This window comes from Pyxicephalus adspersus, chromosome 11 (genome assembly GCF_032062135.1).
Source record: "Pyxicephalus adspersus chromosome 11, UCB_Pads_2.0, whole genome shotgun sequence".
Taxonomy (NCBI): Eukaryota; Metazoa; Chordata; class Amphibia; order Anura; family Pyxicephalidae; genus Pyxicephalus; species Pyxicephalus adspersus.
In genome coordinates, this window is record NC_092868.1 from 16355231 (window position 1) to 16371142 (window position 15912).

The following is a 15912-nucleotide window of genomic DNA, read 5'->3' on the forward strand; positions in this document are numbered from 1 at the left end:
CTTCTGGCTTGTGACCTGACCTCTCTTGCTTGCTTCCTGCCTTGACCCTGGCCTTCCTTGACAATTCTTCTGCCTAGTGATTTGGTACCGTGTTTCATCCTACCCACCCTGGTGTGCACAAGGACAGCAACCTGGTAGTAACCAGCAGCCCAGCATCCTAACCCCTAGAGGCTCTGGAGAAGACCTGAGTACTGATTAGACTCTGCGTCTTGACTCTTCTCAGGGTTCATAACACCTCTGTGCAAGCCATAGCGCCCCCTAGTGACCCTGTCTCCCCAAGCGTGACAGAACTTGTACCTGTGCAGTGCAAGATCAAGTGACGTAGGAAGAAGAACCAGGAAGAGAATTGAAGAAGATGATGCCACTCGGTATCCAGTCCATACCGAAGAAGACGGGACCGTGTGGACTGACTTGACTAGGATCACGTAGGGATGAACAGCTTTCCATCTGTAAAGGTAAGTTGTATTTTTTTTTTAAAGACAGTTTCACTTTAAGTTTTTTTACCTATTATGAGAAATACTAGCAATAACTTGATCTACCCCACTTTGGTAACATCTTTTTTGCTAATTGGGCTATTGCATATTTACTTGTAGTGATTATTTCATAGTTTCATTGTTTAGCAATTAGAGTAGTTGTATCATGATTGGTCTTCTTTAGGTTTTTTTCTTTTGTACCTCAACAGCATGGATACCATTTCTTCCTTTGATGGCTTGAACAAAACTAATTTTTAGGATACTCATAAACATGCTACTTTAACAATATCTCATGAAGTGAACCAGGCTCCGTAAAACGTATATTACCATTTTATACTGGGAGTCTTCAAATGGATCTGCACCTCAATGATCAATGGACCTTTATCTTCTATAGTATGTCCCATAATGTTAACAGATATGGACTTTTTGACATGTTGTGTCCATGCATGTATATCATTTGTGTTTATTGGTTTGTCACAGATTTTTTTTTCATATTTTCTGTTTCTTGATTTATTGAATTATAATTTAAAAAAATGCTGTTGGTTTAAATATAAAAAAAACAATTTTTGAAGTTTTGTAAAAACCACCATGTAATATTACTTTCGGGGAACAGATTATGGTGACTATGAGTCCATGTCCTGTACTGGTGAAGCTGGGGAAGGAGATGAACCCTGTCTTGAACCTGCGGCGTTTAAACCTAATTTTTTTCCTAGCCTGCAATTGTTAGTCAGTTTTGTGAGGAACAGGTTCTTCTGTATTTTCTGTGTCTAAAATAAACTTTCTTTCCTCTTCCTTGGCATATCTGTCAAACAGGTGTTTGGTAGCCTAGAAGGATTTACTGGTGGGGGACTCACTGAAACTCATGCTCATGCATCCATGTCCAGGCTACACCTTGGTTCACTGATTTTCCTGGAAATCTGCATAGGGATATAAGACAAATTCCAGGCATTCCCTTTGTTTGGGCAAGAAAATGTGGGTGAAAAACTTATAACTTAAATATTCAATACCTCTAGGATGCAGCTTCCCTTAATAAAGTATGAGAGTATAAGAAGAGTATAGAATTGTTTGACTAATGACACGGTATAGAATTGTTTGACGAATGACGGTAAAACAAACAGATGTTTCTTCAGGACATAAAAAGGTAGACATTTGCCAAGCACATCCTTCTAATTAGTCTAACTACCGTCTATGCTGGCCCAACCTCTCTGCCTCTTCCTACATAACATTTTAGGTGGTGGTAGAGACTTAAAGGAAAACCAGCAGCCTCCTGGCATACATACATCACATATCCCAAGAGGCTGTGGGCTGCTCCAACTGCGGATGGGTGATATTGGGCATGCATCATAAGTGGCTTTCCTAGAATGTAACAAAAAAGTGAATGTGAGGGTGAATGTGATGAAAGAAGATGGGTATAAAGAAGAGAGAAGTTGGAACCTACTGTAATCAGTTTGCATTAAGGGATAGAGGGCTCCTCACCAGTAAAACAGGTTTTTTTTTTTTGGGGGGGGGGGCTGCTTTAAGTGATAGCTATGGCTGCTTTGAGTAAGGGACTCTGCATAGCAGTTAAACAGTGGTTTTTCAACACTTTGTGATATTGATCAAGTAATAAAGAATCTATTATTTTCAAGGGCTGGTGAGTTCATGTTCTGATCACTTCCAAAATGGTGCCACCCAACAGCAAGCAAAGGGTTTTCACATTTCAACAAGAGGGAGGTTTTTAAATGTAAATAATAAGCATCACATAGTCTATATGCAGATATCATTTTGAGAAGACTTTTCTGGTGAATAAAGAATGAACATTTATTCTTCCTGTACATTTTGATGCCATACAAGAACGTCCTGTTGCTTATACAGCAGGAGATATGCAAGAACCTTACATTACTCAGAAGAGTAATATTTGCTCAGTGACGTTTTTACCCTGTTGCATGGCCATTTAAATTGTAAATATAAATGTTTGTTTACAACTTTAGCAGCCTGCGAGCCGTCACTGAACGCCACATCACTCCAAAGCTCCCTCCTTCCTGCATTATTGTCCTACACTGGTCTACCTAGCTCTGAGTTAGCCGGAGGGGAGGGAGCGCGTCCTGCCAGTCAGCAACCTCCCGATGCTGATTGGTTCTCTCCCAACCGGAAGTAACACAGAAACGTCAGCGTGTGATTGGGCGCGTCTATGTAATCGGGGCTGTGGGCACTTCCGGATCCCTGGTGTCAGCTCTGCGGGTGGAAAAATATAATGTTGGAGAATGGGACCTGCTGAGAAGTTGTGACCCGGGATAGAAAGCCGGGAGTCAGAAGGGAAAAAGGAGCTACAGGCAGACACCGAGGTCAGCAGATCGGTAAGAAGTGGCTGTGCTGGAAATACCCTTCCCCTCCATACTTCTGTCAGCTGTTCCCTGCCTCAGGGGATGACTGCTCTGTGCTGACTTCATATCCAGGCCCTCTACACCTATTAAACGTTCATACCTGAAGCTTCTCAGTGAGAAGTATTAGCAATGTCTGAGAAACCCCAAATCTGTCAGCTCCTCCCCCTGTGTCATGTGAACAGTGATTTTAAATGGGACACCCCCCCCCCCCCCATTTTGTATAGGAGTGTGGTAGTGTGGAGCAGGCAACATCATTGTTGTTGTTGTTCTCAGCATCCCACCTGGAAAGAATTGAAAGTCCAATAATTCAGAATTCACAGGAATGAAGCTAAGTTTTCCAAGCTGCCCCCCCCCCCCCCCCCCCCCCCCCCCCCCCCCCACCTAATCTTTTCTGACTTCCTGATGTGTCATGGACAGGAAGCGAAGAGAACTTTGATAGAACACAGATTTCTTGACAGGTTTCTTTTTTTCTATCTGTTATAATCTTGTCCAGGCTCTTAAATATAATACTTTTAATTTTCTAAATACCTTCTGGCGCATTTTAAAACTCTCTCCACTCTTCAGGTCTCTTGCCTGTGTTAACATTTTCCCAGGATCCAGTAGATAGTTTGCAGGTGATCGCCGTATCTGGGGATTACTGGTTCCTCACAGCTGCTGATCTCTTCATATGTATATCAGCTGCAGACTAACTAGTGGATCCTGAGAGGACCCCGGTGCTGGTCACCCTATAGGAAGTGTCTGCGTTATGTAGGTTGTGATGTTGACTCTCATAGAAGGTCCCTGCCTTGTGCATGTAAATGGAGAGAAGACAGGGGGGAAGACTGAGACATGCCCATGAAATTAGGTGAGCGAAAGGATCATTTATGTTGGTTAGGTACTTGGGGGTGGGCGCCTGGATATTCCGCTTTAAAGTGATAAATATATCTAATTCTTTTGAAGCAATGTTTCCCAACCATGGTTCCTTGGAACCCCAGCATTCCTTCAGCGTTTGCTGGGGGTAACTTGAGAAATTTGTAATTTGTGACATTCTTCTCACTGACTACCAGGCATTTAATGGATATTTATCCATTAAATATTTCTATAAAGGCTGGAAGTCTAATTAGGAGTTCTAAGTGCCAGTTTTGAGGATTAGATCTACACATTTTCCTACTAAGCAGCAGTAAATGAAGAAATAATTTACAATCGATCAAAAAGCGAATGTATGTGGCCCCTGTGGGGTTCTTCTCCAGTACATAAATGATTTAGCCCTTCTCTGATCCCTGATGGTTCTCTTCAACAGTTGCCAGCAGTTCCTAACAATACAAAGTATTATTTGCGATTGCACATCTATGGTGTGACCCCATTTGACAGCACAAGGACCTGGCAATTGCGCCCAGGCCCTGCTTTGTGTGGATGCATGTGAAATTGTGCTATGGTCTTGCTCTGGGTTTAGGTCAAGAACCCATCAGGCTAGCTATCATCCACCCCAGATAATTCCTAACATTTCCCTATTGGTACGTAAGTATTGGTACTTTACCTCTATAGTACAATAGATTAGTTTCTCCTCTCCATCTATGACTGTGAGAAGGTACTTTTGAGTGTGGCATCCATTAGGGAATTAGAAATTGATGTATTGTAATATTGAGACATACTGTATCAGTATTAAAATGTATTGTATCTGTTGTTTGCCCAGTGCTGTAAAATCCATTATTAATGTAGTAAGCCAAGTATATAATAACTATAACAGTGCATTGAGATACACTGTAGCATGTTGCATCCCCCTCGCTGCACCATTCTTGCTTGTGGTGTGATTGGGGCATAAAATGTGTTTTTTGGTGGTTTGTAATATTGAACATATGATTTTAATATTGTTGTTTCTTTTTTTAATGTGTCTGCCTAAAAAAAAAGGTTTATTTGCATTGTTTTTGTGTTCCAAATTGACTCTTCAGAGGCTTTTTCTCCAGCATAGTCAGTCATTGAGACCACACATCTGTGCTATGTGCTGCAGGGTGACTGGTCCCTCAGTTCCCCTGGAAGCTTTCCTGCCCATTACTCCCACCTGCTGTAAGGATTATTATTATTAATATTATACAGTATTTATATAGCGCCATCATACTACGCAGTCGTGTCACTAACTGTCCCTCAAAGGAGCTCACAATCTAATGTCCCTACCATAGTCATATGTCATTAATGTAGTCTAAGGTCAATTGTTAGGGAGAAGCCAATTAACCTAACTGCATGTTTTTGGGATGTGGGAGGAAACCGGAGTACCCGGAGGAAACCCACGCAGACACGGGGAGAACTCCATGCAGATAATGTCCTGGCTGGGGATCAAACCTGGGACCTAGTGCTGCAAAGGCCGGAGTGCTAACCCCTGAGCCACCGTGCTGCCCTAAGGATGGATGTTTGCAGAAATCTCAATGAACCTGAAGTTCTGAAGGATATATTGATTGGAGCACAGCCATTTTTATTGATAGAAGAAAGCCTCCAATTTTTCCCCAACCTTTCTGGTCGCATTACTGGTCTTCAATACTGGTTCAGACTCTGTTAAAAGGCCATTTTTTTCGACTGTTGAGCTTGAACTGTTCTACTTGTTTAAACCCAGCATTGTATTTTTCCTATCAGAACTGTCTTAACACTGAATTCATTTTTAGCCATCTTCTCCAATATACTGTAGTGAATAAAGGAACTTGTTTCCTTAAAGCCTGAACTGCCCATAATTCCTTGAAAAGACCTTTGCTGGCCTAATCTGAAAAGCTGCTATGACTTTATCACACTGAAATCTTCCTTTGAAGGTGCTTAAAGCTTGATTCAATAGGCAACAGGATGTCTCCTAAATGTGTTTTGTGGCAAAAATTGCTTTCAGTTGTTCTTTCATTCTTTGGATTAAAAGTATGTGTTGGGGGGGGGGGGTATCCTAAAGTTTTTAAAAGTCTAATTACCTGGAAGTACATTGATGTTTTTCAGTAGTAATTTCAGGAATAAAGGACACACTGTTTGGCTGAATGTCTGATCTTCAGTTGGTAATAACCACCAACAGTTGCCCAAAGAATGGACTTCCCTGGACAGGTCTCACAGAAGAGCTACAATAGCACAAATTGCTGAAAAACCTAATGTTGGCAATGAGTAAAATTGGTCAAACCAAACAACACACTGTGCATTGCAGTTTACAGTGTAGCCTCACTCCAATATTGGTGCTTGCAAAACTCATTTGAGTGTCAGAACTGGACCACAGAGCAGGGCATCTTTGAAGGTCTTGAAGAATTAATGTCTTGATGGGCCAGAGCTGTTTTCGAGGTAGAGATGGGACCTGAAACATATTGGGCGGATAGTTTTATTGTTTAAGCTCATCATTGTTTCTTGTCTCTGTAACAAATACCTTGTTAAATTCTGTTTTTATTGGCAGCTTTCCAAATTGAATTTTACTGGTTTCTACCTGTGTCAGATTTGTTTTTAAGAGATGACCCTGAATAGTGTTTTTAAAATCCACTTCCTGAAGATTGCAGGTAGTTCAACTGTGTCACCTTCTATAAAGTATTCTCTGCAATGTTGTTGTTAGGTTCCACGTACACATGGTTAGTGGTTTAGATATAAATTATTATGACCATTTTTTTCTCTGCCTTTTGTTGTGACTTTAAAGTGGAAATAGCCCCACACTTGTAAGAGTGCACTTTTGCCATAAAAGGCAAGTATGTACAGAATGCGTTTCAATTATAGTAAACATTTACCTTTTTCAAAGTGTCTTAGAGCGATGGCAAGTCCAGTCACTATTGCATCCTCTGCAGCTGCCATCTTCACTGCTGATGTTTCCGGGTCCACGGCAAGCAGTCCTAGGCATATATGCTCTGCTAGTGCTGGTCCCCACAAATATAGTAATTTACCTGTTCTTTTACACAGTGTGCATGTTACTACAGCATAGAACAATGTTATCTGTAACTTTGTACACTCATGCATGGCAGCATCTAGTAACGACCAAGCGATGAACCTTTTGCTTTCTTTTGGCTTATTTTATTATATCATTGGAATCTTTTTGATATCTTAGTGTAAAAAAATAAATACAAATGCATAATCTGTGTTCTCCTAATGAGCTGTCATGATCCTAAGTGCTGAATGTGACAGGCATTCTGTCTACTACCTCCTTCATGTTTTTAACATAGGAGGTGGTAGTTGGGTGACTGCCAACCACTCATTATCCACCCATCTGATTCAGCCCTTATCTTGGATTACAGAATGATTAGTCTTTGTTTGAAAAAAAAAAAAAAAAGCAGTTGGCAGGGTTGTAATGGGCATATGGCAGAGATGTACAGTATGTGTTTGTATGTGTGTTTTATATATACATTTTTTTTTTTTTGCCCTTGACCATTCTTGGCTGGAAACAGACTGAAGTCTTAAAAAAATCAACTATTTTTTAAATATGAACTTTTTATCTTGTTTTGCTCTAGGCAGGATTGCTGCAAGTGAAATGACTGAATACAAGCTTGTCGTGGTTGGTGCTGGAGGCGTGGGTAAAAGCGCTCTGACCATCCAGCTCATCCAGAACCACTTTGTTGATGAGTATGATCCTACTATTGAGGTAAGCGGAACATTTATTTATGATGACTTGATAAAATTAGCCAAAGTTATATAAAAGCCTAAAAGTACTTTCTGGTAAATGAATTCCAAACTTAGTGTTCGGCTTCTAACTTCCGTCTTTGGTGTTCATGATGGCAATTTATTGTCTAGTAAAACAGGTCATGGGTGGAAATATATACTATTCATCATCACTGAGCCACACATCATTAATGTGATTGTGTAGTATGAAAGGCCTGCACTAATCACAAAACTGGCTGTATAATAAATATAAAGTCTTGTGTAGCTAAAATCATTCACTATAATTTATATTTTAACCCTGTATTATCGGTTTGCCTGGAATTCTGTGACCTCTTCTAGTAAAAATTTTGAAACCGATTTGCTCCAGTGTTTGGAAAGAGAACATTAGGACATGACTTTTGGAAGCACTAGCTAGCAAGAAGCAGGGCCTGCATATGTAAAATCTGCAGGTACAGTGCTTATCAAGTATTTTATCCACTTGGAAACTTACAAGTTTTATCATGATTGTACATGAAGTCACAGTAGGTTTGCATCCATCTGTCCATAAAAAAAAAAAATAAACCCTGCTTGGTGCATTTCAAAGTAAACCTTCTAGAGGGATTTTTGCATTCAACTCAGAAGTGTAAATCAGGGCTTCGCACACAAGAGTTAGGTTTTTTAGGTTTTTTTTGCAGCCCCAGTAACAGAAGCCTAGGATTAATTTACACCAGGGGGTATGGAAGCTCCTCCATTTAGGCTGTGTGAAACTTGTGTTTAACTTTTCTTTTCTGTACATTTTTTTTTTTTTTACCTAAAAATTGATCTGGAAAAAAAACATTGCATGTCCTGAATATTATGTATGATTTGGGTAAACACATTAGTCATGTATTAATTTGGCATACACATGCTAATGCTGCTAAATTTGATCAGGGTATCTAGGCATCGGTGATCTGAAGTCATGAAAAGGTTAAACAAAAAACCCAAGACAAAGTGAATACTCAAGGAATAATCTCTTTGGAAAAGGTTATAGATTTTAGCTTGTATTTGTCTTCCTTTTTACCACTGCAGGATTCATACCGAAAGCAGGTTGTGATAGATGGTGAAACATGTCTGCTGGATATTCTCGACACTGCAGGTCAAGAGGAGTATAGTGCCATGAGGGATCAGTACATGCGAACAGGAGAAGGCTTTCTGTGTGTCTTTGCTATTAATAACACAAAGTCCTTTGAGGACGTGCACCATTACAGGTTAGAGGCATATATCCTGCCTTTAGCTTCTTCTTTTTTTTTTTTTTTTGTTTTTTTTACTTTTGAAAAATCTCTTGTTATAGGTATAAAGGTTTTATTATTGCTTATATACAAAGTAATATCGGGGCATTCTTCCTTGACTGAATAATCTGCACTGAGACCTGGCTGCTGTAATGACTAATGGGCCCTGTTCAGTTATGGAGCACTGTGAGCCCAGCGACCACCTAGGAAGTGTGTAAACGATGAGCCTAGAGCATGGAGGGGTTGTAGGGTGATTGGGTGAATAAACATACCAAAAAAAACTACCTGGAGTTCAACTTTGTACTACTGTTTGTATTTACTAGCATTCAGAGACCCAAATCATATATGTAATCATTGTAATATCTGATTAGTTATAGAAGAAATAAATGTAAATACTGAGCTTCAAAAGGAATGCACCTGCTTGAAGGTAAGTTAAATGACAGACCTGTTTCTTTAGGGTGCTTGTGTAAACTATGGTTTTAAACAACTTTTAGCAACAGTATGCTAAATTATATTGCATAACTCTGTACCTGTTATTTACTATGTTGGCAGTGCCTAAAGCAACAGGGTATGGGGAATCTTTGGTCATACACAGACAGCTTTTATGGGTTCTAGGGGTAAAGTGTACATATCGCTGTACCTAGCAACGCTAGCAAATACCTATGCCAGGTATTTACTGATTGTCTGAATTGTTCAATACAATGCAGAATTCTCTTCAGGGCAGACGAAGGACATTGTGGGATATAGTGAGTAGGCCACCAAAAATATGTTGTATGTGACCACAAAAAAAGTGATAATGATCTCTCACTGGGCACAAAAAAGGCTTAGTGAGATGGTGACATCACACCTTTTGGACACCACAAAACAACAAGTGATTAAATTTGCACAGTTCTCTTTCTTTAGAAAGCAGTCCCTGCCTTGGTAAAGAAGCTACCAGCATACTGTAGACAATGACTGTTTCTTTTTCTATGATGCACCCTTCCTTCCCTGTATATTGTATGATGCATCTGCAATGTATTTAGCTATGTTAAATAAAAGGTTAAGTTGGGCTCCAAATATAAAAATTGACCCATGACTTCAATAATCTGTAAATGGTTAAGCTCACTATTATCTACTAAAATCTAAATGTTGACTTTTACAAGACGGTAATCACTTGGAAATAACTATGATCATTTTATGTTCCCAGAGAACAGATCAACCGAGTAAAAGACTCTGATGATGTCCCTATGGTATTAGTCGGTAACAAATGTGACCTCCCATCACGGACAGTGGACACAAAACAAGCACAAGAGCTAGCAAAGAGTTACGGGATTCCATTCATAGAAACCTCAGCCAAAACGAGACAGGTATGTTCCTATTTCTGTCAAAAAGTTCTGTTGCCTAAATGGTACCACTACTGTTTCATTCCTCCCTGCTTTTCCTTGCAGACAAGAATGCTGTTTTCTGTTAACAGTAATTGAGGGTCCCTACTCATCCTTTTACCTCACATGACCCACATAATGTCTACTTCTGTGCCTTCTTCCTCCCTTTGGAAAGAAGTCAAATCTCTATTTTTCCTTTTTAATGTTATATTCTTCTGTCTGGCAGTTTTCCCATCATGTCAGTTGCTCACTGCTTGGCTGGTAAAACAAGTGGCTTTTTAATCAAGTGCAGTTGGAAAAAACAGGACTCTGATATTGTGTATTTGGGAGTTGTGTTTGCTTGACTGTCTGTTTTTGTTTTAAATAGCTTTTTTTTTCCTTGCTGACCTCTAAGGGGGAGTGGTCAAGACTTCACAGGTGATTTAAGTTCCTGGCAGACTCACCTTGAGTTTGCTTACTGCTTGGCTGGTGAAACAAGTGGCTTTTTAATCAAGTGCAGTTGGAAAAAACAGGAGTACTTTTGAAAACAAAAGTTAAAAGTTAAATCCTTAAAGTAACCACAAACTGTAGGTAAACTTTTATAACTCCTTGTAAGCAGACAAACAATGTAACTGGGAAGATAAGTGGTAGCAAGGTGAAAGGTTTGCTTCAGTGCACAGTCTGCCATATGTATGCACAAATGGAGCAAAAGCTCCTAGGTGAATACCGCTGTGACGGATGTGAGCAAGTCGCCTTTCTGGTATCTCGCATTGGAGACCTGGAGAAGCGCATTGCAACACTAAAATCACTGGATCACTTTGAGAGGGGTCTCCTGCTCACTGAGCAAGCAGGTAATGGCTTAGATGTGAAGGGTGGAGAGGTTAATCAGGATGAACATGTAGGGAGTTGGGTTACTGTAACTAGAGGGAGTGGTAGGGGGTCCCAGAGAAGAAAGGCCACCCCTGTGTTTGACCCCAACATATTTTCAAAGTTATGTGAAGATGTGCAGGTGGCAGACCCAGTGGTGGCAACTCTAGATTTTACTGCTACCCCTAACAGCCAAGAGAGCAGCACATCTAGTAGTGTTAGGGAGGGAAACGCAGGAAGGAAAAGACAAATGGTAGTCATAGGGGATTCTATGATCAGGGGGATGGATGTAATAGTTTGGCGCCCGGATCCCTTCAACCGAATGGTTTGCTGACTCCCTGGTGCCAGGGTTCGGCATGTGGTGGACCGAGTGGACAAATTACTGGGAGGGGCTGGACAGGACCTGGCTGTCTTGGTCCATGTTGGAACCAATGACAATATAGATGGAAGATGGAGGATCCTTAAAAATCAGTTTAGGGAACTAGGTTTCAAGTTGAAGAAAATGACCTCCAAGGCTATATTCTCTGGAATATTGCCTGTGCCATGCGCAACACAGGAAAGGCGGAGGGAGCTGAGACAGCTAAACGCATGGCTTAGGTCCTGGTGCAAAAGGGAAGGGTTTGGGTTCATAGAGCACTGGGCTGACTTTTCATTGGGGTACAACCTGTATGCCAGAGATGGTTTGCACCTAAATGAAAGGGCGTCTGCTGTGCTAAGGGGAAGACTTAGGGAAATGGTGGAGGGATATTTAAACTAGGACAGAGGGGGGTGGGACAGTTAAATAAGGTGGCAGAAAGGTTAGTCAGGGGTCAGACACTAATGGATGGTGGATTGGGGATAATTGGGGGGAGGGTTATGGATAATTGTAAGGAGAATTCCATGTTATAAACAAACATTGGATTGTTCAGTACTAGTTGTACTGAAAAACAAAAGGATTTGGAAAACAATGCTGGTAAATGCAGCAATGGTTTAAAGAGCCTGTTCACCAATGCTAGAAGTCTAGCAAACAAGATAGGGGAGTTGGAAGCCTTAATGAGTGAGGAGGATTATGACTTAGGTGGCATTGCTGAATCCTGGCTTTGTTCTTCGCATGACTGGGCTGTGAATATTCCTGGGTATACTCTTTCATAAAGACAGAGTCAAACGAAAGGTTGGTGGTGTCTGTATGTGAGAAGTGGTCTAAAAGTGAATCTGAAAGAAGAAATTGCGGATGGAACAAGCGATGAGGTTGAGGCATTATGGGTGAAGTTGAATGTGGGGTTGAATACACACAATTATTGGAGTCTGCTATAGGCCCCCAGTGCTAAGGAAGAAATGGAAAATCAACTACTAGCACAGATAGAAAAGTCAGCAAAAAGTGGAAGAGTTTTAATCATGGGAGATTTTAACTACCCTGACATTGACTGGAGTAATGGTACTACAGGATCAGCAAAAGGCAGGAAACTTGTGAATTTAATACAAGATAATTTTATGATACAGTTTATAGAAGCCCCAACTAGAAATGATACTCTGCTGGACCTAGTTCTTTCTAACAATGCAGAGCTTATAACAAATGTGAATATAAAAAAGAATCTGGGTAGCAGTGACCATAATATGATTTCATTTAATGTAAGCTGTAAACAGGAAGCAAAAACAGGAAAGGTTAAAAACATTAAATTTTAAGAGCGCAAATTTTCCATTATTAAGGGCGGCTCTCTGTGATTTGAACTAGGAGACAATATTGTCCTCAAAGAACACTGAACAAAAATGGGAATGTTTCAAGTCTGTTCTACAAAAGCACACTGAAAAATATATGTTAAAAAAAGCCATAAGGAACAAGAAAAGGGCATTCCAAAAATATAAAAATGAAGGATCAGCTTCATCATTTGAAAACATTAAAGAATATAACAAAAAGATGTAAAAAGGAGATACAATGTGCAAAACTTCAAAATGAAAGATTGCAAAGGAAAGTAAGGCAAACCCCCCCAAATTTTTTAAAATATATTAATAGCAAAAATATTAGATCTGTGCATGTAGGCCCCTTAAAGAATGTCACTGGGTTGGTAATTGGGGATAGAGAAAAGGCAGATTTACTGAACGTTTTTTAAGCTCTGTGTACACAAAAGAAATATTATCATAAATATTCGTAATATCAATGGCCTTTTAATAGCAAGAGCTGAGCTCGGTTATTTCAAAGCCAGTATTTCTAATTTTTAGAGACTCTTTAGTCACTGGCAAGGTACCGTAGGGCCAATGTGGTTCCTATCTTCAAAAAGGGAGCAAAGTCATTACCAGGTAACTACAAACCGGTTAGTTTAACGTTCATAGTTGTAAATGTCCTAGAGAGTTTGATAAAGAACCACATAGAGGAGTTTCTGCTAGAAAATATAATTTTAAGTGATGGTCAGCATGGCTTCAAGAAAGACCGAAGTTGTCAAATTTACTCTCTCTTGTTATGAGGAAGTAAGTAAACAGGTAGACGGTGTAATAGAAGTTGATATAGCGTACTTGGACTTTGCTAAAGCATTTGACACTGCACCCCACGGACAGTTAATATGCAAGTTAGGGTCAATAGGTTTAGAAAAGTCATTCTGTAAATGGATAGAAAAATGGCTTAAAGATTGCATCCAGTCCGTTGTAATTAATGATTCATACTTAGTGGTCCAAGGTTAATAGTGGTGTACCCCAGGGTTCAGTGTTGGGACCTTTACTGTTTAACATCTTTATAAATGATATAGATATAGAGGTTGGGATTAAAAGTACCATTTCTGTGTTTGCAGATGACACAAAACTATGTAATGGAATTAAGTCCATACAGGATGTCTATAATCTACAAGCAGACCTGGATGTACTGTTTGATTGGGCAGCTAAGTGGCAAATGACATTTAATATAGTTAAATGTAAAATTATGCACTTGGGAGCTAACAACATGCATGCTTCATACTGTCTAGGGGGAATACACTTGGGGGAGTCAGAAATGGTAAAGGGTCTGGGGGTTCTGGTAGAACATAGACTTAATAACAGCATGCAATGCCAAGCTGCAATATCTAAACCTAGCAAAATACTTTCTTGTATTAAAAGAGGAATAGACTACCGAAATCAAGACATAATTCTGCCCCTGTGAATTGGCTCCCTCAGGAAGTAGTTTCAGCAACTACTGTAGATTGCTTTAAGAAAAAGCTGGATGTTTTTCTGGAAGCACAGAATATAACTGGGTATTAAGGCTTTAAAGTAAAAATAACAGTGACTGTTGATCCAGGGAACATCCCATAGCCTCATGGATTTAGGAAGGAATTTTTTTCCCCTGTTGAAGCAAATTGTACCAGGGTTTTTTTGCCTTCCTCTGGACCAACTATGTCTTATAGGGTTTTTATCTAGGATATGAATATTTCCCTAGTGGTTGAACTTGATAGACTTATGTCTTTTTTCAGTGTAACCTATTATGTAACTATGGCTATACACCGACATTACCCACCCAGACAGAGCAGACAGAACATGTGCAGTTTTAATTATAAAGCAGTGAATGGGACTTTTACCAAACCTTTAATAGTGAATCGATGGGCCATTTAAATCATATGCACCGTGAATGTCAGATCAACTTCTTGCCACTTAGGAGCGTGATTGTCAGGAATCTATTTGCTATGGCTCTGTTTCTTAGGTGAACCTATAGGCCTACAGTGAATAATTTAAAAGTTCTAATTTTTCTTTGCCACTGTGCAACTGAGCCTCCCCTGGTCCTTCCTCTGTAAGGTCATAGTTCTAGATTAGTCTTCACCCAGTGGTTGATACACAAGCTGCCCCCTCCCTTCCAATATTTCACATTAAGCTTGGACGTCTGCTAAAACAAACTTTTTACTCTACCCTTTAACCCTCTGCAGCAGTAAAGGTTCTCATTATTTTCAATTGTGTAGTCCAGAGTTATATATGCGTAAGTTTACACATTTGTTCTCTCCTTTGTATCTTTCCCCAGGCACATACACTTCACTCTCTAGTATCCATATCAGCTGTAGGTTGCTCCTCCAGCGCATAGAGGGATGCGGGCATTAATCCTCAGCGCCCAGTCTCCTGCACAAATTCAATATTCCCTTTTGTTTATTCAGCACGCCACAACAAAATACCAGTCTCCTTTCCACTTAACAGGAATGGAGGAATCGGTGCCTCAGTGACCAGACACCAGGCGTCAGTACTGTCTATTGCCTACAAGGGATAAGCCTAGTAGTATGCATATTATTATTTTTGTTATTAATAAACATTATAGCGCCAACATATTTCGTAGCGCTGTACATTTACTTCAGAAATCTTACATGTACTGTTGGTGAAGTTTAGAGACAGATATGGGGGAGATTAAATATTGTGTACACTGCTGTTTCTTGCTGTTGCTGATTCCGCTCCCTCCTGAATCTCATTTCCTCATTAACTATGGGAGGAGATACACTGGCACCCCCTGTCACAACTGGCTTGTAAAGCTAGGCAAAAGGTCCCTAGGCCCTCCATGATAAAGGACTCACTGGAGCAAAATTCCTAAGTCGTGCTCTGTAGAGTGAGCATTCCGGGATGGCCCATACGAATAACTGCATTCTGAGCGAGACAATTTCTGCAGCAAATGAAAGGAAGGGAGAGGCTGTAAACAGTGTAGCTGGGAAAGGGAGTGCTTGATAAGGAGTGAAGTGCATTTGCCTGAGGCAGGTATACACATAGAGCTTTGGAAGATTCAGTCAGTCTTGAGTAGCATTCATGGGGTGGGGGAAATGGGCAGAGGAGAGAACACCCTGATAGAAGCCTGCAAAAGTTATGACTAGAGTTTAGTTTTAACGAATTGCATAGATGAACATGTGTTAAGTTCTGTACGATTCATCAGGTCACATGACATTTTAAATTTCAGATATGTTGAGCACCATGGTTTTTTATATGGTGTTCAACAAAAATAATGGTCCCGTTGTTTGACTGTAGATTTAAGTGTTTTATATTGAATGGAAAGGAGTTGTGTAAGCAAAATGGCTTTCTTGTCCTGTTTTAACAGCAAAAAAAAAATTATACTTCCTTTGACAGCGAACTAACTTGATTTTTTTTTTTC

The 15912-nt window shown here is 40.1% G+C and overlaps 1 protein-coding gene across 2 annotated transcripts in view; it reads left to right on the plus strand.

The window, feature by feature from the left end:
* Window positions 1-2644: 2644 nt before the first annotated feature.
* LOC140341425 (GTPase KRas-like) overlaps window positions 2645-15912 on the plus strand; it is a 13909-nt gene continuing 641 nt past the window's right edge. The window contains exons 1-4 of one of the 2 annotated variants that reach the window (XM_072427201.1): window positions 2645-2797; window positions 7258-7388; window positions 8453-8631; window positions 9839-9998. In XM_072427201.1, coding sequence (XP_072283302.1) covers window positions 7278-7388; window positions 8453-8631; window positions 9839-9998 — 450 coding nt within the window. In that variant the 5' untranslated portion in view covers window positions 2645-2797; window positions 7258-7277. Of the gene's footprint in view, window positions 2810-7257; window positions 7389-8452; window positions 8632-9838; window positions 9999-15912 lie in introns of both variants that reach the window. The other variant, XM_072427200.1, reaches the window with a different exon arrangement.